Source organism: Herpailurus yagouaroundi, unplaced genomic scaffold (assembly GCF_014898765.1).
Source record: "Herpailurus yagouaroundi ecotype Mexico unplaced genomic scaffold, PumYag 67209, whole genome shotgun sequence".
NCBI classification, from domain to species: domain Eukaryota; kingdom Metazoa; phylum Chordata; class Mammalia; order Carnivora; family Felidae; genus Herpailurus; species Herpailurus yagouaroundi.
Window position 1 is genome coordinate 291460 of NW_024420049.1, and position 20346 is coordinate 311805.

The 20346-nt window shown below is 42.8% G+C and overlaps 2 protein-coding genes across 2 annotated transcripts in view; one reads left to right on the forward strand and one right to left on the reverse strand.

Moving 5' to 3' along the window:
- F8 (coagulation factor VIII) overlaps positions 1 to 1869 on the reverse strand; it is a 108446-nt gene extending 106577 nt beyond the window's left edge. The window contains exon 1 of the mRNA XM_040467115.1: positions 1311 to 1869. The gene's annotated coding sequence lies outside the window, so the exon portion shown is untranslated. The remainder of the gene's footprint in view (positions 1 to 1310) is intronic.
- A 106-nt stretch (positions 1870 to 1975) lies between these two features.
- FUNDC2 (FUN14 domain containing 2) lies at positions 1976 to 20140 on the forward strand. Its single transcript, XM_040467117.1, has 5 exons — positions 1976 to 2143; positions 5925 to 6075; positions 11505 to 11580; positions 14657 to 14788; positions 17958 to 20140. The coding sequence occupies exons 1-5, from the start codon at positions 2008 to 2010 to the stop codon at positions 18033 to 18035; spliced, it is 573 nt and encodes a 190-aa protein (XP_040323051.1). The 5' UTR covers positions 1976 to 2007; the 3' UTR covers positions 18036 to 20140.
- Positions 20141 to 20346: the final 206 nt, after the last annotated feature.

The following is a 20346-nucleotide window of genomic DNA, read 5'->3' on the forward strand; positions in this document are numbered from 1 at the left end:
AAAAAATAAAATTATAAACCAGATCATGTCACTCCTTTGCTCAGAACCCTCCACTGGCCTCTGACTTCACTCAGAGTAAAATCCTACGTCTTTACCATGGTCTAGAGTATCTCCCATGATCTGCACGGCCCTTTCCTCCAGACCTCTTGCGGCCTCATATCACTATGGCTACTGGCCTTCTTGCTCTTCCTTAAAATATGAAGCACTCTCTTGCACCTAGACCTTAGCACTTGCTATTTTCTCTACCTAAAACACCTTTCCCCCAGACCTCTACACATTTCCACTTCCATATCTCCTTCAAGTCTTGGCTCACATCTCGCCTTCTCAATGAGCTTAAACATGGTCCACCACATTTATGTTGTAAGTTGTCTACCCCCACCGGCACTACTGATTCACTCCTGAAGCACTCCTGGCTTCAGTTCTGTAGATAGCACTCATAACCACCCAGCATTCATGTATTTTTTTAATCCTGCATTGTAGTTACCTGATGCTTAAGTTGGTTTGCATTGAGGTATGGGATAGATCTCCTTACATGAAAAGGTAGCGGTGCTGAGCTTAAGCAGAGGCCCTACTCAGGTTAATGTTTATCTGGGGGGACAGGGGAGGGCCTCAAAGTATAGAAGATAACAGGAAGAAGCTTCACCAGCGTTGCTACAAGAAATGTTATCACTGAGAGCCCAGTTCTGCACAGGTACGAATGTACCTGGGAGCAACTGGTAGGGTACTGTCCAGCTTGGAAAGAAGTAGGAAGAAGCCCCTTTGGTAACCATTTGCTGAGACCTTCTACTAGGCAGGAGGATGCAGACATAATAGCTGGCATGTACTATATGCCAGGAACTGATCTAAGTTACTTTACTTTAATGCGGTCTGCTATTCTTGTCTTCATTTTACAGGTGATGAAACTGAAGCACAGAGAGGTTAGGCAACTTGGCCAAGGTCACAGAGGTTGCAAGTGGTAGCATTCCAACCCATGTAATCCAGTTCCAGAAGTCATGCTCCAAACTCCTATGCTACACTTCCATGCACTGGGTACACAGCTTTGAGAAATATAAACAACTGATGGAAGCAATACGTATGATACATGAGTGCCTCACACCGTACGTTAGAAGGTGAACTAAGAGCCGTGCACAAAAGGAAAGTAAGCAGGGGAAGGGAAAAGAGGGGTGTACCAGGTTGCAATTTTAAAGGGGCATGGTCATGGAAAGTGTCACCGAGATTACATTTCGGCAAAGGGAGTTTGGCTTCTGCCCTGAGAGCAATAGGGAGCCGGGCTAGGGTTCTGAATGGAGGAAGGCTGTGATCAGAATTACCTTTTAGACTGATCTTTCCGTCCGCGGTGGAGAGGACAGACTTCAGGGGGATAAAGAGTAGGAGCAGGTCTACCTGTCAACTGCGGGCAAGAAATGATTGTGACTTGGGCTAAGACGGTAGCAGTGGAGTGTGAGAAATGGCCGGATTCACTGTGAAGGGCTATTGATGGGGGCTGCCGCTGAAGTGGATTTGTGGCGCTGAGAGAGGAGTTCAGAATTAACACCGGTCTTCGGTACGCGGAAGCGGCCACTAACTAGGACGGAGTGAGAGCGACAGGAGTAGCTGCGGGGCGGGGAGACGCGCCCTGGCACAAGCTCCAAGGGCTCCACGGGCCCTGCAGGCAGGGAAGCTCTTCTTTCCAAGCGCTTCTCAGTAAAATCGCAACGTTTTTTTTTTTAAATGTCTTTCTGCGCTGGAACGGAGTCGGGCACAGAGCAAGCGCCGATAAATATCTGCTCGACATTTCCATGAACTAACACCACGAGCCAGTGTTATTTTTAATAATGTAATGGGTAAAACAGTCCTTACTAGGGAAGGGTCGGGTCGTGGGCGCGTCAGTCCGGGAAGGCTTTCCGCGCACGCGCGGCTCGGCGCTCCTGCCGGGCGGGGCCGCGGAGCCTTGTGACGCAGCCTGGCGCGCGGGCGGGGCGCCACCTCCGGGCGCGCCGCTCAGCCTCTTCCGCTGCCGCCGTGGGAATGGAAACATCTGGCCCACGTGCCGGAAGCCCCCTCGCGGCGGCGACGGCGGCGCGCCACTCCATGTCCTATCGCGCCAAAGCCCTGCGGCCGTCATCGCGAGACGAGCTCGCCGAAATGGCCGCTTCCAGTCAAGGTAAAGGCAGGCGCGCGCACCGCCGACGCCACGCGGAGCCGCCTCTCTGGGTCCCGGAAGGGGGAGGGCCGCGCGCCGGCGGGTCTCGGCAGAGCTCCCCCGGGAGTCCGGGCCGCTCGCGGCCGGGGAGGGCGCCCTGGGCTCGCCGCTGGCCTGGCCGCTCCCAGGGTCCGGCCAAGGTCAGGCGCCGGGCTGGGACCGAACCGCCCCGAGGCGTTGTCTCCGGTTGGGCTCGCTCAGCCTTCCGGCGCCGCCCCGATTAGCCTAAGCCGGGAAACATTCTGTCCTTGTTCTCGGAAGCACTCTGGCGCTTTCAGACCGAGGCGGCTTCTTTGTCCCTTTGCACGTTCGTCCCCCACACCTGGCAAGCTTCTTTCTGTGCGCAGGGAGCCTCCTCTTGCGCTTTTAATGTCTTCCAAAGAGTAGTACACATCGGATTGTACTTTGAAATCGTTTCTTATTTAGTCCGCGTGGTCAGGAAGATTCCCTGTAATAAAATATACACGGGAGCATGACTTTTAAGTCATGCTTCTTCCCCGACTAATTATCCTGCTTCAGGTTATATTTAGTTCATTACTGGCTCTCAATATCCTATTGCTAAACAGAGCTATCATCGAAAACCCAATTATGTAAACCCCCCAATTACGTAAATTATGTTAAAAACAAAGGCAGTGAGGATATTCAGAATTCATCACTTCTTAATTATTTGCTGTGTTTCGCTGTTATGTGTGCTCTCGAGGTTATTCACATGTATTGTGTCTATGTGATGGAAACAACAGTATGGTCTGCTGCTGTGCGTCTCTTAACAGCCCTTAGGGTCGTGATGTCACACCCACCGGGGGTGACTACATAGTGGAAATGGATGTACGCAGCAGATCACTCCCAGCCGGTTGGTAAACATTGACCAGCACCCCACCAAATCTAAGTGACTAAGGGGTTCGAATGCACAATTTAATTATTTTCCTGCGGAGTAGACTGCTCTCATTCACTTAAAAAATACAGGTTCAGGGACCCCTTTTGACTGGAGCCCCCTATAGAGCTGATGGGCTTTGGTAAAGTTACATTAAAACAAAACTCAAAACGTATTCTTGTTTTCACTGATATTCTTTAACCCAAGGAGAGAATTTCTTCATCAACACAGCAGTAATGTCTTACTGTTGTGTTGTGCTGGTGCTTAATGTTACATTAGAAAAATAATTTTTCATGGCGCCTGGTGGCTCAGTCGGTTGAGCCTCCGACCAGTATCCGACTTCAGCTCAGGTCATGATCTCATCGTTCATGGGTTCCAGCCCTGCATTGGAGTCTGTGCTGACAGCTGGGAGCCTGGAGCCTGCTTCTGATTCTGTGTCTCCCTCTTTCTCTGCCCCTCCCCTGCTCATGCTCCATCTCTCTCTCTCTCTCTCTCTCTCTCTCTCTCTCTCTCTCTCTCTCTCAAAAATAAACATTAAAAGAAAGAAAAATAATTTTCATGTAACTACTTGTGAAGCCATTAGAAGACCCAGTTCCTCACGTGTCCATATTTTGGTTCTGTTAAATTGGGGTCTGTGATCCATCTTGAAGTATATTTCGTGTCTGATGTAAGGTAGGGATTGCATTTTTTTTTCAGTACAGATAACTAGTAGTTCTAACACAATTTGTTAAGAAGACTCTTTCTCCATTAAATTACCTTGGTGCCACGTTACTGAAAATCACATGACCGTATGTGTAGAGCTACTTGTGGACTCTGTATTCTCTTCCATGGATAATATTTGTGTATCCTTAGGTTAGTGGTACACCGTCAAATATGGTAGCTGTGTAAGTCTTGACATTAGGCAGCTGTAGTATTCTGTAGCTTTATGAGAAGTCTTGAAATTCCTTTAACTTTGTTCTTCCCCCCCCCCCAAAATTGTTTTGACCACTTGTGGCACATTTGATTTTCCTAAACAACTGCAACGATATCTCCCATTCCAGCTGCTCTTTTCTCGGTGTGACTTTGATACTCCTCCCACTCAGTGATGGGATCTATGCATTCCCTCTTGAATCTGCATAAGGGTTTGTGACCACTTCTACAGAAAGTGGTAGAAGTAACGCTGCATGGCTTCTGGGGCTAGGTCTTTAATGGTTTTCATAGCTTCTGGCTGGCCCTCATGCTCCTTCACTCCATTGGTCTCTCACTACTTGCCTTGGGCCATCCACCCTTGAGCCTAGGCACCATGCTGTAAGGAAGCCCAAATTAACCTACATAGAGAAGTAGCCTGTATATGTCAGTGTGGGAGATGATTCCAGACCTTCTGCCTGTAAACCTTCCAGCGGAATCCTCACACATCGTGTAACAGGGGTAAACTGTAACACTATATCCTATCTGAATCCTGATCCACAGAGTTTAAGAGCATTATAAATGATTCTTTAGCTCCATGAAGGTTTGGCATAATTTGCCATAGTAGCTGGAACACTACTCAAGGAAGTCTTTTGCACCTCCAAATACATTTTGGAACCAGCCTGTCAATTTCTAGATAAAAACCTACCTTTTGATTGGGATGGTGTTGAGTCTATACGTCAATATGGAGAGAATGAACATTTTAATAATATTGCCTTGCAAATCATAGTACATATCTCCATTAATTTCAGTCATTTTCACTGTTTCCCTGCAGTGTTTTGTTCTTTATTATAGTGCAAAGGTCTTGTGCGTATTTCATTAAATTTATCCCTGCATTATCTTCTCACAGAGAAAGGGATTAGACATTTTGTTAACTCTTTCTCCTTTCTTGGGCAAATCACTTAACCTCTGAGCCTCCATTTCTTTTTTTTTTTTAATGTTTATTTATATATTTTCAGAGAGTGCACAAGCAGGGGAGGGACAGAGAGAGGGAGAGAGAGAATCCCAAGCAGTCTCTGCATTGTCAGCGCAGAGCCCGATGCGGGGCTCTAGCTCAGGAACGGTGAGATCATGACCTGAGCCAAAACCAAGAGTCGGATGCTTAACCGACTGAGCCCCCCAGGCACCCCTGAGCTTCCATTTCTTGATTAGAAAGTGGAGTTAATAAATAGTACCTTTTTTTTGTACCTACTATGTTCTGTGGATTTAATTAGAAATATGTATTTGTTGCTTAGCACATTTCCTGGTAAGCATTGTCTAGTAAGAGTTCAATAAAACATTACCGTTTATCCTTATTATCAATGGAGATTCATATAGTAGTAAGAATTTGTGAATTTGTGGGCTACTGAATAGTACTGAGTGACTCTTCAAAAAGGAGAGGCAAGGGCGCCTGGGCGGCTCAGTCAGTTAAGTGTCTGACTTCGGCTCAGGTTATGATCTCACGGCTCATGAGTTCGAGTGCTGCATTAGGCTCTGTGCTCACAGCTCAGAGCCTGGAGCCTGCTTTGGATTCTGTGTCTCCTTCTCTGTCTGCCCCTCCCCCAATCGCACTCTGTCTCTGTCTCAAAAATAAACAAACATTAAAAGGAGAGGCAAATGAAAAAAATCCATTTCATTTAAGATACTAATTATTACTAGCAGGCTTTTGTAGGTCCTTTGCTTGTTTTTAAATTCAAGAGGAAAAATTAGAGCACTAATTCTAAATTGTCTAGTTATTTTTTTCTCTAAGGCAGCTATTATTTGTTGATTTTATTCTGATTTTTAAAAATGCTATCCACGATTTCAGAGTTAATTTACTATTTAAAATATAATAATATTTGGAGGTTCTTATTACAATACCTGTTTCTTAAAAATCTCAATCTAGTTAAGAATTATGATTTATTGTAAAAGTAAGTATTTTCTTATTCTGTATCTTAATTCTTGTAGGAAACTTTGAGAGAAATTTTGAGTCACTGGACCTTGCAGAATTTGCTAAAAAGCAGCCATGGTGGCGCAAGCTATTTGGGCAGGAATCTGGGCCCTCAGCTGAAAAATACAGCGTGGCCACCCAGCTGGTAATTGGAGGTGTCACTGGATGGTAAGTGATATGAAAGATGTCCAGTATCTTTTTTTGCATGATTTAGTATTGCACTCGTGGGAACCACCTCCTTAACCAGTGAAAACACATGAACTTTTGTGAAATTGATCACTTAATGTGTAGCATTCATCTAAACATCTTGTTAAAGTGCTACTTAATGGTTGTGGTTATACACGTGAGTATTTATTACATTCCAGGCAGTATTTTGAGTACTTACATATTTCATTTCCTTTTCACAACTCTTGAAATTGGTACTGGTATTATCTATCCTCATTTTTTTCCAGTTTTATCAAGAAATAAATATGCATCACTGGGTAAGTTTAAGGTATATAGCATGATGGTTTCACTTACATATATTGTGAAATGGTTACCACAGTAGGTTCAATGAACATTCATCATCTTGTATACATACAGTAAAAAGAGAAGAAAATACTTTCTCCTTGTGATGAGAACTCTCAGGATCTACTCTCATAACCATTTTCTTATACAGCAGTGTTAGCTGCAGACAGTACATTGTACGTTATGTCCCTAATACTTATTTATAACTCCAAGTTTGTACCTTTTGACCACCTTCATCTAGTTCCCCCTCCCCCAGCCCCCTGTAACCACAAATCTGATGTCGTTTTCTATGAGTTTTGTGTTTATTTTAGACTGTACACATAAGAGATTGCACATGTGGTGCCTGGGTGGCTCCGTTGGTTGAGCATCCGACTTTGGCGCAGGTCATGATCTTGCGGTTCATGACTTTGAGCCCCACATTGGGTTCTGTGCTGACAGCTTGGAGCCTAGAGCCTGCTTCGGATTCTGTGTCTCCCTCTCTCTCTGTCCCTCCCCTGCTTGAGCTCTGTCTCTCACTCTTAAAAATAAACATGAAATTTGAAAAAGTTTTTTAAATAAGGGATTGCACGTATAAGATCTCACATATAAGTGAGATCTTGCAGTATTTGTCTTTATTTGTCTGACTTACCTCACTCAGCATCATGTCCTCATGGTGAATCCATGTTGTCACAATTGATAGGATTTCCCCCCCCGTGGCTGAATAATAGTCCATTGTGTGTGTGTGTGTGTGTGTGTGTGTGTGAAAATATCTCTCTATAGATAGATAGATCATATCTCATATTTTTTCACCCATTGATCAACACGTAGGTTGTTTCCATGTCTTGGCTATTGTGAACAGTGATGCAGTGAACATGGGGGTGCAAATATCTTTTTGAGTTCATGTTTTAATTTCCTTTAGATGTATTCCCAGAGGTGGAATTGCTGGATCATATGGCAGTTCTATTTTTAGTTTTTTGAGGCACCTCCATATTGTTTTCCACAATGGCTGTACCAGTTTACAGTCCCAGCAAGAGTACACAAGGGTTCCCTTTTCTCCACACTGAGAAGTGGAGAATGCAAAAATACACAAATATGTAAAGTATGTATATAGATAGCTCATTTCCTTCTCACAACAACTCTGAAATTGGTACTGTAATCATTCTCATTTTATAGGAACTAAGGCTTAGAAGGTCCAGGGTCTCAGAGCCAGAAAGTGGTATACTAGGGAGCTAGCCGCTTGTTTCTTAGCTGTGTCAGATGGTAACGTTCTTAATGTGACACAGCCTATGGATTTATTTGTAGTAAACTCAACAGGTTTAATAGATTTAGTCAGGAAGACATAATGCATCAATCTCATCTCTCCATTCTACATTTAAAACTCCTATTGTACAACATAATCTATAGAACAGCGCATATGACATTAATGAATACATATGGAGTGAGCACCTGTTTAACAGACACTCAGGTTGAAAACATGTGGCTGGCACCCCAAAAACTCTAGAGATGAACGCTGTCCTGAGCTCCTTGCTTTCTTTTTACTTTTAACAGCAGTTCAATCAGGAAATATTATACTGTCGTTGACCTGCTTTTGAACTTTAAATAGACGCACTTGTGTATTCTTTTGAGTCTTCCCTTTTTTCTCAACTTCTTTCGTATACGTGACCATGCGTGTAGTTGTAGTTCCTTTGTTTTCATTGGTGTTTAGAATTCCATCAGATGAGTATACCACAGTGTTCTTATCCAGGTGATGACTGACACTTGGGTTGGTTCAATTTTTGGCTAATTTAAACACTGCTGATATGAACACTCCATATAAATTTCTTGGTCCATACATATGCACTTTTTTGTAGGGTCTAGACCCAGGAGTTGAATTGCTGGGTCGTGAGGTTTAAGTGTCTTCAGCTTTGCTGGGTAATGTCAAACTGTTACTTGATTTGAAAAACCACTTTCCAAAAGTGATTGTAACTGTTTGCCTCTCCACAGCAAGGGTTGATGTTCCTGATGCTGTACATTCTTGTAAGCACTTGGTACTGCCAGACCGAAAGTTTTGGTGGTCTGATCGTGGCATCTCACATGGTTTTCGTTGCATTTCCCTGAGTACTGGTGGAATTGAACAGCTTTTACGTGTGTTCCATGACCCTTCTGGACCTCGTCTTTGATGAAGTCTCATTTTTAATCTTTTGTAATTTTTCTCTTATGTTGTCATTCTTTTTCTTATTGAGAGTTGGAAGCATTCTTTATGTATTCTGAATACGAATTCTTTATTGGTTGTACATTTTGCAGGTATTTTTGCACATTCTGCATTCTGTGATTGTCTTTTCATTTGCCTTTTGGTGTCTTTTGATGAACGTGTAGTATTTTCAATGTCAATTTTATCGATCTTTACCTTAATAGTTAGTAATTTTTATGTTCTGTTGAAGTAATTTTTTTGGCCTACCCCACACGCTAGAACTTTATTGTTTTACCTTTCACATTTACATTTATAAATCCACCTGGAATCGTTTTTGGTGTTTAGTGTTGGTCGACACTTCTTTCTTTTTTTCCACGTACAATACCCACTTGTCCCAACTCACTTTATTGGATATGCTGTCCTCCCCCCAGTGCTCTGCCATGTGTCAGACCTGCGTGTGTGTGTGTGTGTGTGTGTGTGTGTGTGTGTGTGTGTGTGTGGAACCGCAACTGCCATCTTGGTTTTTAGGAATTTCTTGGCTGTTCTTTATTATTTTTTTAACAGTTTAATAAATTGGCATATCATAAGATATGGTTGTTTAAAGTATACAATTTGATAAATTTTGGCATATATACACCTATAAATCATCACCACAATCAAGGTAATGAGCACATCTATCACTCTAAAAGTTTCTTCATACCTCTTCATAATCCCTTTTATGCCTCTCTCAACCACTGATCTGCTTTTTATCACTACAGATTACTTTGCATCTTCTAGAATTATAGATAAATGGAATTATACAGTATGTGTTCTTGTTTGGCTGCTTTCTTGTGCTTAGCATGTTAACTTGAAGGTTCATCTGTGCTGTTTTTTTTTTTTTCAAATCAGTTGTTCATTCCTTTTTATTGCTGAGTAGTAATCCGCTGTGTGGATGAACCATTTTGTTTATCCATTTACCTTTGTTAGATACAGGTTTGTTTCCACTTTGGGGGTAAAACTGCTGTGAACACTTGTGTACAAGTCTCTGTGAATGTATGCTTTCATTTCTTTTGGGTCAATACCTGTGAATAATATGGCTGGGGATTATAGGTGGAATGCTTTAATTTCTTAAGAACTTGCCATATGCTTTTCTAAAGTGCCTGCCTGTACTATCTTACACCTCTACCAGCCCTAACACTTTGGCAGTATGTCGTTTTGATCACAGCCATCCTGGTGGGTGGAAAGTGGTATCTCATTGTGGCTTTAATTTGCATTTCACTAACGATTAATGATGTCAGCATCTGTTCATGGATTTATTTTTGCCATCCATATATCTTTGATGAGGTATCTGTTTTCTTTTCTCCATATTTTTATTGGGATGTTGATTTTCTCATAACAGAGTTATGAGAGTTCTTCACTCCAGGTACAAGTTTTATATCAGATATGTGGTTTGCAAATAAATTCTTCTACTCTATAGCAGTTTATTATCTTAACAGTAAAGAACAGAAGTTCTGAACCTTGAAATGTAAGTTATTGGCTCTTTCTTTTATACCTGTAGCTTTTGGTGTCATGTGTGAGAATATTTTCCTGACCCAGGATCACCAAGATTTTCTTCCGTGTTCTCTTCTAGATGATATATAGGTTTAGATTTTTTGGTTAGGACCATGATCCATTGATCCATTTTGATTTGCTTTTTGTTTATGTTGCAAGGTAGGAATCTAAGTTCTTTATTTGCATATGATATGTAATTGTGTCCACATGGTTTGATGAATAGACTATACTTCTCTATACTGAATTGCTTTTGCACTCGTGTCAAAAATCAACTAACTATATGTCTGTTTCTGAACTTTTTTTTTTTAGATTTTATTTTTACATAATCTCTACCCCCACTGTGGGGCTTGAACTCATGACCCTGAGATCAAGAGTCACATGCTCTTCCCACTGAGCCAGCCAGGCACCCCTGTTTCTAAACTCTTTGTTAAGTTGATTTGTCTATCTTTGTGCTAGCATCACACTGTTTTGATCACGATAACTTTATAATAAGTCATGAAATCAGGTAGCATAAATCTTACAACATTGTTTTTCTAAGTTGATTTCACTGTTCTGGGTACACAGCATTTTCTTTTTTTTTTTTTTAATATATGAAATTTATTGTCAAATTGGTTTCCATATAACACCCAGTGCAGCATTTTCATATGAAGTTTAGAATAAGCTTGCTGCCAATTTCTACCAAAAGCCTGATATGATTTTGACTGGCATTGCATTGATCCATAAACATGGTTTATGGATTGGTTTGGGTTTCTTTTAATTTCTCCCAGCAATGCTTTGTAGGTCTTGCACATCTTCTTTTTGATGCTATCGTAAATGGTATTTTAAAATATCAATTTTGGATTGTTCGCTGCTTATATATAGAAACACAATTGGAACTCACGAACTGCAAGATCATGACCTGAGCCGAAGTCGGACACTCAACCAACTGAGGCACCCAGGCACCCCTAAAAGTTTTTTTTAATTTTTTTTAAGTTTATTTATTTTTGAGAGAGAGAGAGAGAGAGAGAGGGAGGGATCATGAGCGGGGGAGGGGCAGAGAGCGAGGGAGACACAGAATCCGAAGAAGACTCCAGGTTCCGAGCTGTCAGCACAGAGCCCGACTCGGGGCTCAAACCCATGAACTGTGAGATCACGACCTGAGCTGAAGTCAGTTGCCCAACCGACTGAGCCACTCAGGCACCCTGCAACCTAAAAGCTTTAAGGGATTTGCTCAAAATTAGTAAGTGGTAGAGGTAAAATTTGAATCAGGGTCTTTCTGAGTGCAGAGCCTTTGTTCCTTCCTTATGTTGTATAAGAGTGGGAAGGAGCTGGATCATCCCAAGGTAATTACGATCTGAACATTGTTAGAAGTACATGTTTCTGTGTATTTGACAGCTTGTCGACTTGTCTGATATTGGTTTGGTTTTTGTAGGTGCACGGGTTTCATATTCCAGAAGGTTGGAAAGTTGGCTGCAACAGCTGTGGGAGGTGGATTTTTTCTCCTTCAGGTCTGTATGTGACGTGTTCCGGGGTGTTTGGAAGTCCCCCTTGCCCATGGGGAATGTGATGTGAGGAGCCATACTTGAGTCCTGGCTGTATTACACCAGAACAGCCTTTGCCCTTGTTTTTAGCGTACTATCTGAAATTCTAGTGAGCATTTGAGTCCACTTTCATCAACTACTAGTCACATTTTATTTCATAATTTATAACAGGGAATATTCCTTATCATAGTTCCCTCATAGGGTTTTCAAGACCAGTTGAAATATGAAACGTGATTTCAAAAATATGAAGTGTGATGCAAGTACCTTGTGATACTATTATTTTGCCCAGGGCACATTGATCCCAGAGCAGCCAAGGAGACGAGGGCTAAATGATATTCAGTCTTGTGTGTTTGGCCCGGAGTTGATTTCAGAACTACTGGGTATTGATTCTCTGAGGCAGCATTTGGCATTGCTTTGCACACCTGACTCCACATTGGAATCACCTGAGGACGTTTAAAGACCGCTGGTGCTTGAGACCTCGTCCCCCCGCCACCGCCCCCCGATTCCATAGGAGGTAGATGCAGTTGCCCATCTGAGTACTTGTACACTCCTGGAGAAGCACTGCTCTGTAGGAGACAGAACTTGTTGGATTGTGCCACAGTCTCCAAATTCCTAGCCCTTTGCCTCCTTCCATGGTTGACAGCCCTCACTTCAGCAAGGTCGGTGCTGCCTTCGAACTGCAGGTGCAGTGAGTCTCCCAGATGGGTCAGGGGAAGAAGGACCGTGCAGGAGGAGGGGGCTGGCACCTGGCGGGCCAGGGTAGAGGCCGGGGCCCGGCTCCGTTGGGTGTAGTATTTCTCTCTCACAGTTTCCATGGGTCAGAAGTTCGGGGAGGGGAGGGTGTGTGCTTGTGGCCGGAGGTCCCATGTAGTTACACGGGGGAGGTGGCTGCTGCAGGGCCGGGCCTCGCTTCGTCTCTCGAGGAGGTCAGACTCGCTGCAAGTCGTGGGCCCCCTCATATCTCCCCCTCTCTCCTTCCTCCTGCCCCGTGGGGCAGAAGTGCAGTGACAGCTCTCTCCCTGTGCTCCCCCAACCCTGCCCCAGACTCTGTAAATACCTTAATGTTGCTTTCAAATATCTTTTTTCTTTCACCTAAAGCTTTCTTCACTTGAAGTATAATTGACATACAATGTGAGTTTCAGGCGTACAACAGAACGATTCAGTATTAATATACGTGACAAAATGTCTCAATCTGAGCGTACCCTCTGTTTTTTGGAGGGGCAGTGACTGACAGAAGCAATTGCTACTAGAAACGCTTCCTTGCTGAGGGAGGTGAGACCTGGAGAGTCCATGCTGTGCACTCACGCTACTGGTCACCAGAGGGATGCGGGTGGCGCTAGGCCTGACGTTTCACACAGGGATCCAGGTTCCTTTCCTTTGTACTCGTCATTGTGCTAGCAGCATGTAGTGAGTCTTCCCTCAGTATTTGTAGTGTGGCATCTGTCATCTGTTAATCCAGACGTGTGGATCTGATTCGAGTTGTCTGGTCAACTTTCTACTTGATAGTTGGTAATACAGGCTCCTCCCCATATCATTCAGGAGCATCGTGGCTGCTTTCATAATTTTTGCTCCTTCTAAATTTTAACTGACTGAGCCACCCAGGTGCCCCTGAATTTCTTTTAATGTTTATTTATTTTTGAGAGAGAGAGAGACAGACAGACAGACAGAGTGCCAGTAGGGGAGGGGCAGAGAGAGAGGGAGACACAGAATCTGAAGCGGGCTCCAGGCTCTGAGCTGTCAGCACGGAGCCCAATGTGGGGCTTGAACCCACAGACCGGGAGATCATGACCTGAGCCAAAGTTGGACACTTAACTGACTGAGCCACCCAGCACTCCAGTTTATTTTTTGGGTTGGATTCTTTGAGATTATGTAGACAGAGATGTCTACAAATAGCAACAATTTGCCTCCTTTCTGATATGGAGAAGAATTTCAGTTTTTATGAATACTAATGTTTTGTATATTATATGGACTGCAAATACTTTTTCCAGCCTGGTTTGGGTGGGTGACTGGTTGGTGGTGCCGTGAAATAAAACAGAGACTAGAGGAAGAGCCACAATGCTCTGTAGGAGACTACAGAGAGGAGAGTTTCAATTTGAGATACTTTGAGAAATCCAAACTTCGGTGGAGAGAAGCGGTATCAGTGGAAGATTCATTGGTGGGGTATAATCAGTCTCTTCATTCCTGGGACAACATTAATCCATCAGAAAACAACATACTTGAATCATTTTTTTTAACTTTATTTATTTTCAGAGAGAGCACAAGTGGGAGAGGGACAGAGAGAGAGAATCCCAGGCAGGCTTTGCACTGTCAGTGAGGAGCCCCGTGTGGGGCTCGATCTCATGAACTGTGAGATCATGACCTGAGCTGAAATCAAGAGTAGGACCCTCAACTGACTGAGCCCCCCAGATGCCCCTACTTGAATCATTTTTATCCTATTCACACATTCTCATTGAAATTGTTTTTTTTTTTTTTTTGAGTTTTAGTGTTTGTGTCTGCCGTCTTTATAAAGAGAAGTAGGCATATTCTATATGTATATTTGGTTGTATTTTTCTCAGTGCCCAGTATACGAAGTTGCTCGTAAGAAATCTCTGTGCAGCCATGTCCTAGAGGATTTCTTTCTGAGCAACAGCGATGACTACATTGTCAGAAAACTCGTGCTTATGTTGGCTCGAAGGTCAGTAAGGTGTCTTCCCCTGAAATCTTGAGTTTGGGTTTCAATTCTGATTTTCATCTTACCATTTTATATTTTTAAACGAACTTAAAAGTTCTTAGTGAGGGATAAGAGTACAAATAAAGTAAAACAGTTGCCAGCGGTCACCAAAGGCCAGTCTATTGATCTGGCATCAGGCATGGGGTCTTGCACATAGGGTGGACACTGAGATGTGGAGTCAATGCCATTGTCATGCAATGAACGGGATGGCAGATGTCTCCAGAAATGGAAAATCAGATAGGTTTTTGATAATGTGCTTCAGTGATTAACCCTAATGAACAGAAATAACAAGCCTATCTTTCTTATTTCTTGCTGTCATTATTGAAACTCTAGCTTGCAAACCATACTGGGTACATCAAGATTGACTGGCAGCGAGTAGAGAAGGACATGAAGAAAGCCAAGGAACAACTGAAGATCCGTAAGAGCAGCCAGATACCCAGCGAGGTCAAAAGCAAAGCAGAGGAGGTGAGACTGTTTTGTTTGCCTGCAGTGTGAAAAGTGTCGGCCTTAGATGGAGTACCTTCACCTGAGAGGCCTTGTTTCACAGCCGGGTAATGTGTTGGTGGCCTTTATCAGTGACTGAGAACACAAAGTGATACGTGTACATACGTGGCTGGGTCATGCCTTGAATTTCTTGTAGGAATTGGGGCAGTGCGGCAAATGGGATATAGATGGCTTTAAGTCATACTTTGTCTCCATGCACACCCTTCTCTGAAATGTCTATGTTTTACACGTACAGAGACTAGCCAGAGTATCCAGCCCAGAGGTGGGCAAACTTTTTTCATAAAGGGCCAGACGATAAATATTTCCAGCCTTGTAGGCCCTGTGGCCTCTGTCACAACTACTGAGCTCCATCACGTTGCATGAAAATACCCACAGATGATATGCAGACAAGTGGGTGTGGCTGTGTCACGAGGAAACTTTATTTCAAACAGGCAGCCGGCTGGTTTTGGGTTACAGGCTGTATTGTGCCAAGCCTGCTCTACCGCATAGAACCAGGTCTGGTTATACTGGCTGGCGCTTGGACAGGAGAAGTCCTTCCTTTTCAAAAGACTGTATTTCGCTTCTTCTTTATTACCTCTAGAAATATGTTAAGGGTGTAAGGAAATAAGTGCACTGCAGTGGGGGGAGCAAGAAATAAATAGGATCAAGGAGTCAAGAAGGTGCCTTCTACCTTGCACGGCCTGGAGCCATGCTTTTCTGCATTCACAGAGAAAGGGGTTGGAATGAGTGCAGAGGGAGGATTTAGAGGTAAATTGCAACAGGCCTTGGCCTTGAAATACTGCCAAATGATGGTAACAAAATAAAACAGGTTAAACCCAGAAGGACCGAGAGAACAGGAAAAGAATGGCAGAAGACAAGAAACGTCAGCAAATTTTTAGAAGTTGAAAAGCAGATAGATGAGTGGTAAATGAGTTAGCAGACTAGAAAGTACTGAACGGACAAGTCCCCTCGCCAGGCGCATAATGGCAGTCTCTCTGTGGTGGTGGGTGGCAGGCCGAAACTGGTCCTTTGCCCAGAATGGAAAGGAGCATCTGTGAGGGCCCAGGAGTGCAGGTGGTCCCTCCCACTCCTATCCCCCCACCTCAAGCTCAGGGTTATAAAACTGACACTATTTTCATTTTCCCAAAAGTTTATTGTTCAGGTGTTTACAAAAGTAATATATGATTGTTGAAAACTTCTTCAAAGACGTGGGAAGTGTATATAGTCAAAGGTATTAGCCTAATGTTTGATTAGAACTAACTGTTGACTCACAGAGGGAATTTGTTATAAACTAGCCAAAAGGTTTGTAATTGATTCCACAAATTTTTGTATTCCTGTTCATGGTCTGGAACTGTCACAGGCCCTGGGGTTAGTGGCTGGTTCCCCCCTCAGAGCCCATGCTCTTACCTGGGAAGCCAGGGAATGAGGATGAGAAATTCAGTGTTTAGCAGTAAAATCATCAGTGACTTTGGCAACAGTAGTTTTGGTGGGGTGGTGGAGTTGAAGGCCAAATGGTAGCGAGTTGAGGAATGAGTAGGAAGTAAGAAAAAGATAATGAATGGAAACAATTACTTCAGGAATTCGTATGATTTTTTTCACTCCCCCTGATGGTAGATGGCAAAAGACAAGGCCTCAAGTCCAGGAGACAAGTGGAACTGACATAGGGAGACGTAGACATAGTGGGAGGAAGAGTGCTAGAGAGCCCCAGAGGAGAAGGCCGGGGTGTGAGTGGCTTAAATGGTTGGGAGATGAACTCACCACTTTGCTTGAGTTCATGAAATGATTAGGCTGGGATATTGGATGTGTTGTCGCAATGAGTGCTTTTCAGTTTTAATTTTTTTTAATGTTTATTTATATTTGAGAGAGAGAGAGAGAGACAGAGCACAAGTCGGGTAGGGGCAGAGAGAGAAGGAGACACAGAATCTGAAGCAGGCTCCAGGCTCCGAGCTGTCAGCAGAAAGCTTGACGAGGGGCTCGAACTCATGAACCATGAGATCATGATCTGAGCCAAAGTCAGATGCTTAACCAATTGAGCCACCAAGGCGCCCCATCAGTGAATGCTTTCTAAGGTGATAGTTGTACTTGGGGAAAAGAGGCAGTCTGAATGACTTACCAAAGGTCTCTCAAATGGAAATTGATAGAGCATGGTCATCAGACCCAAAGGGTGCTGAGTGCATGTTCTGAGCTGCAGATGAGTAGACAGCAGGTAGAGGCTTTGTGAACTTAAGATATCCTTATTTTAATCATCTTCTGATGCGTTGAGGTGTGAGAATGCAAATCCGTGGCATCTAATTGAGAAGAGGCCTCAGAGGGGAGTGGGTGGGTAGATGGACAGATGGACTGATGGATGGACAGGATGAGTGGGTAGAGAGATTTGGAGAAGAGACTTCAGAATGAGCAGCCTCTATTGGAAAGTAGGTGTCAGAGAGAATGGAAGAAGTGAATTTGGAAACTGTAGGGGCACCTGAGTGTCTTAGTTAAGCATGTGACTCTTGATTTTGGCTCAGGTCATGATCTCACAGTTTGTGGGTTCGAGCTCCATGTTGGGCTCTGTGCTGACAGTGTGGAGCCTGCTTGGGATCCTCTCTCTTCCTCTCTGTCTACCCCTCCCCTGCTCTCTCTCTCAAAAAAATTGTGTATATGTGTGTGTGTGTGTGTGTGTATATATATATATATATGTGTGTGTGTGTGTGTATAGATGTATATGTGTGTATATATATATGTATATGTATATATATATGCATACACACACACACACACACACACACACACATATATATATAAACTTAAATTGTAAGCTGTCACCAGTTTATTGAATACAGCTTTATTCTTTTCCCATAACTTCCCTGTGAACTCTGTCCTTCCCTGTTCCTGAATGAATTCTCAGGCAGATTTCTTAGCTCTGTAACAGACATTACTGAAGACCGAACCCAAGGAGTTGCCTTTGGCTTCTCCTTCTAATCCCTCATATGGCTAGTCATCCATTCGAAGTCCCATCTTGAAACTATCTCTTGAATTTCATCACTTCACACCCCTGCTACCGCCTTGATCAGAGCCCATGTTGTGGGGATTGCATAGGGTAAAAGACACGCGGTTCCTAATAATAAGGTCCTTAGCAAAACAACCCATTTGTGCTCTGTTCTGTTTCTAGGTAGTATCATTTGTGAAGAAGAACATTCTAGTGACTGGTGGATTTTTCGGAGGCTTTCTACTTGGCATGGCATCCTAAAGAGGTCAACTTCACTTCCATTATTCCTGTGTTTTCCAGCCAGCAGCCTCTACACTCCATCATAGACATCAAGTATCTCCTGCTTCTCTTCTTCTGTGCCTTCCTCTTCCCTGCTGCAGCATATCTGAATGGCTTCTATAGGCATCTGTCGGTACAAGTTGATATGGCCCTACTGTGAGCTCGATGGCAACGGGAGAGACCATAGACGTTAGCTCTTCTCCCAGCACACTCCCCACTTGACTAATCTGTAGGTCAGCAAAAATGTTCCTTTCCCTCCTCCCATATAAGATACTTAACAGAGCATGGTATAAGATGGCCCAGCTTGGAGGATGAGTGGATCCTCAGAGGTTGTCGCAGACTTGCTTTGGAAAGAAACAATAAGCATATAGATACCTTATGTGTTGCATGGAAAGGAACTGAATATATTTGCCTTTAAGCATGAAAGACTTGGTATCTTGGTGTCTACTTTCTTTTTTTAAGTTGCTTTTAGATTACAGAAAGAGAGCTATTTATATGCTTGCTGTAATTATCCTGACCAAAATGGCAGTATAAGCACTATAATTGAAAAATCTGAATATGGAATGAACTTGTGCTGAGCTGAAGGTATTGTGTTTGGAGGGAACGTCTTTAGGGAAACCAACCAATAGATACACTGTTGAATGGTCAAACTTAGTGAATCACTTAAAGGTGTTAAGATACTATCCAGGGATGTATTCCACCATAAAGCAACTCATGGCTATTTCCACAGGGTTTTTTCATGGTGAAATAAGTGACTTTAGGTGGGAGATGGAAGAGGCTCTTGGGTTTTTATCTCATAGGAACGGTTTTAAGCTTTGAAACGTTAAGTATTATTTACCTCTTGTCAAAACTTTAGGGGTAGCCATAGTTCCTGTGTGAAATTCTACTACTTCTCTACCTAGTTGGTATGAAATATCTCACATTTGAGCCACAGTTTTAAAGAGCTGGCGTTCCAGGCATTCAGAGTGGAGAACAATAGCAGCGACATGTGTGAAGTAAATTATTGCCATCCTCCAACATAACGTGCTGTGTCAGTGACCCCACCTCTTCGAATTATTCTTCAAAATAAAAGTTTACAGACACATACACATGCTTAGAATCTTAGCACATTTTGTTATAATAGCCCATTACCATGTCTGCAGCCTCATCTAGAATATCCACTTCTGGAGGGTAAGGCTTGTGTCTTCACCGTTACGATGGAACTGAGCACTTAGTAGGTGTTCAGTGTTTGTTGAATATATGAACGATGACCTCATATAAATGTATCCAGAAAAGGGACTGATCTAAAGAATTCTTGGAGACTTTTTGAGTTCTGAGAATGCAGAAAACTTAGAATTCCTAAACTTGCAGCTGATTGTTTGCAAAATGTGTGTTTTTAAGGCCTTCTTTTAAAACATTTGCCTTTTTACTAATCTTGGGAATGATGTATTGAATTTGTAAATTGTAGCTACCAATGGATGTGTGGAACTTTTTAGAATTCATCCACCTGCATTTTTCCCCTTACTTTAAGGCAACATGAAAGTTTTGCTTATAATTTGTATGAAGCATCCTCAAATCATAATGGTATGAGGCTCTGTGTTGCATATTTTGTATAAGAACTTAAAAACTTGTTATTACTTTTTATTATGAAAACATATATGAAAACTTTATTATGAAAACAAATATATCTAAAAGTAGAGAAAGTACAATGAGCCTCATATATCTTATCACCTACCTGCAGTGATCATCAGATTATAGTTTGTTTTATCAAGTGTTTTGAAACAAATACAGATGTATCATTTCATTATATTTAAGTACGTGTCTCTAAAAGGTAACAACTGTTTTTAAAAATCATGAATACAGTACCCTACTGTCATACCAAAAACTTAACAGTAATCCCTTAATATCATCGGTTATCCGGCCAGTTTTCAAAATTTCCCATCTCCAAGGTTTTACATTTTGGTTTGTTTGAATCAGTATCCATATGACATATACCCACATTGCATTCAGATGGTCTGTTTAAGTCTCTTTTAATCCTGTATGTTCTTTTTTGCTTGTTTGTTTGTTTGTTTGTTTTTGGCCTGCAATATATTTATTGAAGACACTGAGTTATTTGTCCCTTAATTTTCCCCATTCTGCTTCTGAGGCCTGGGTCCCTGGGTTATGCCATGTCATTCACCCAGCCCAATAGAATGGTGACTGATTTACTTAAGTAAATCATAACTGAAGTGCCCTGTGCCCCTGTGGGTTGCATGACAGGGAGAGTGGCCACTGGCTGCCTCTCTAGTGGGTTGGGAGTTGCCTTATATCCATC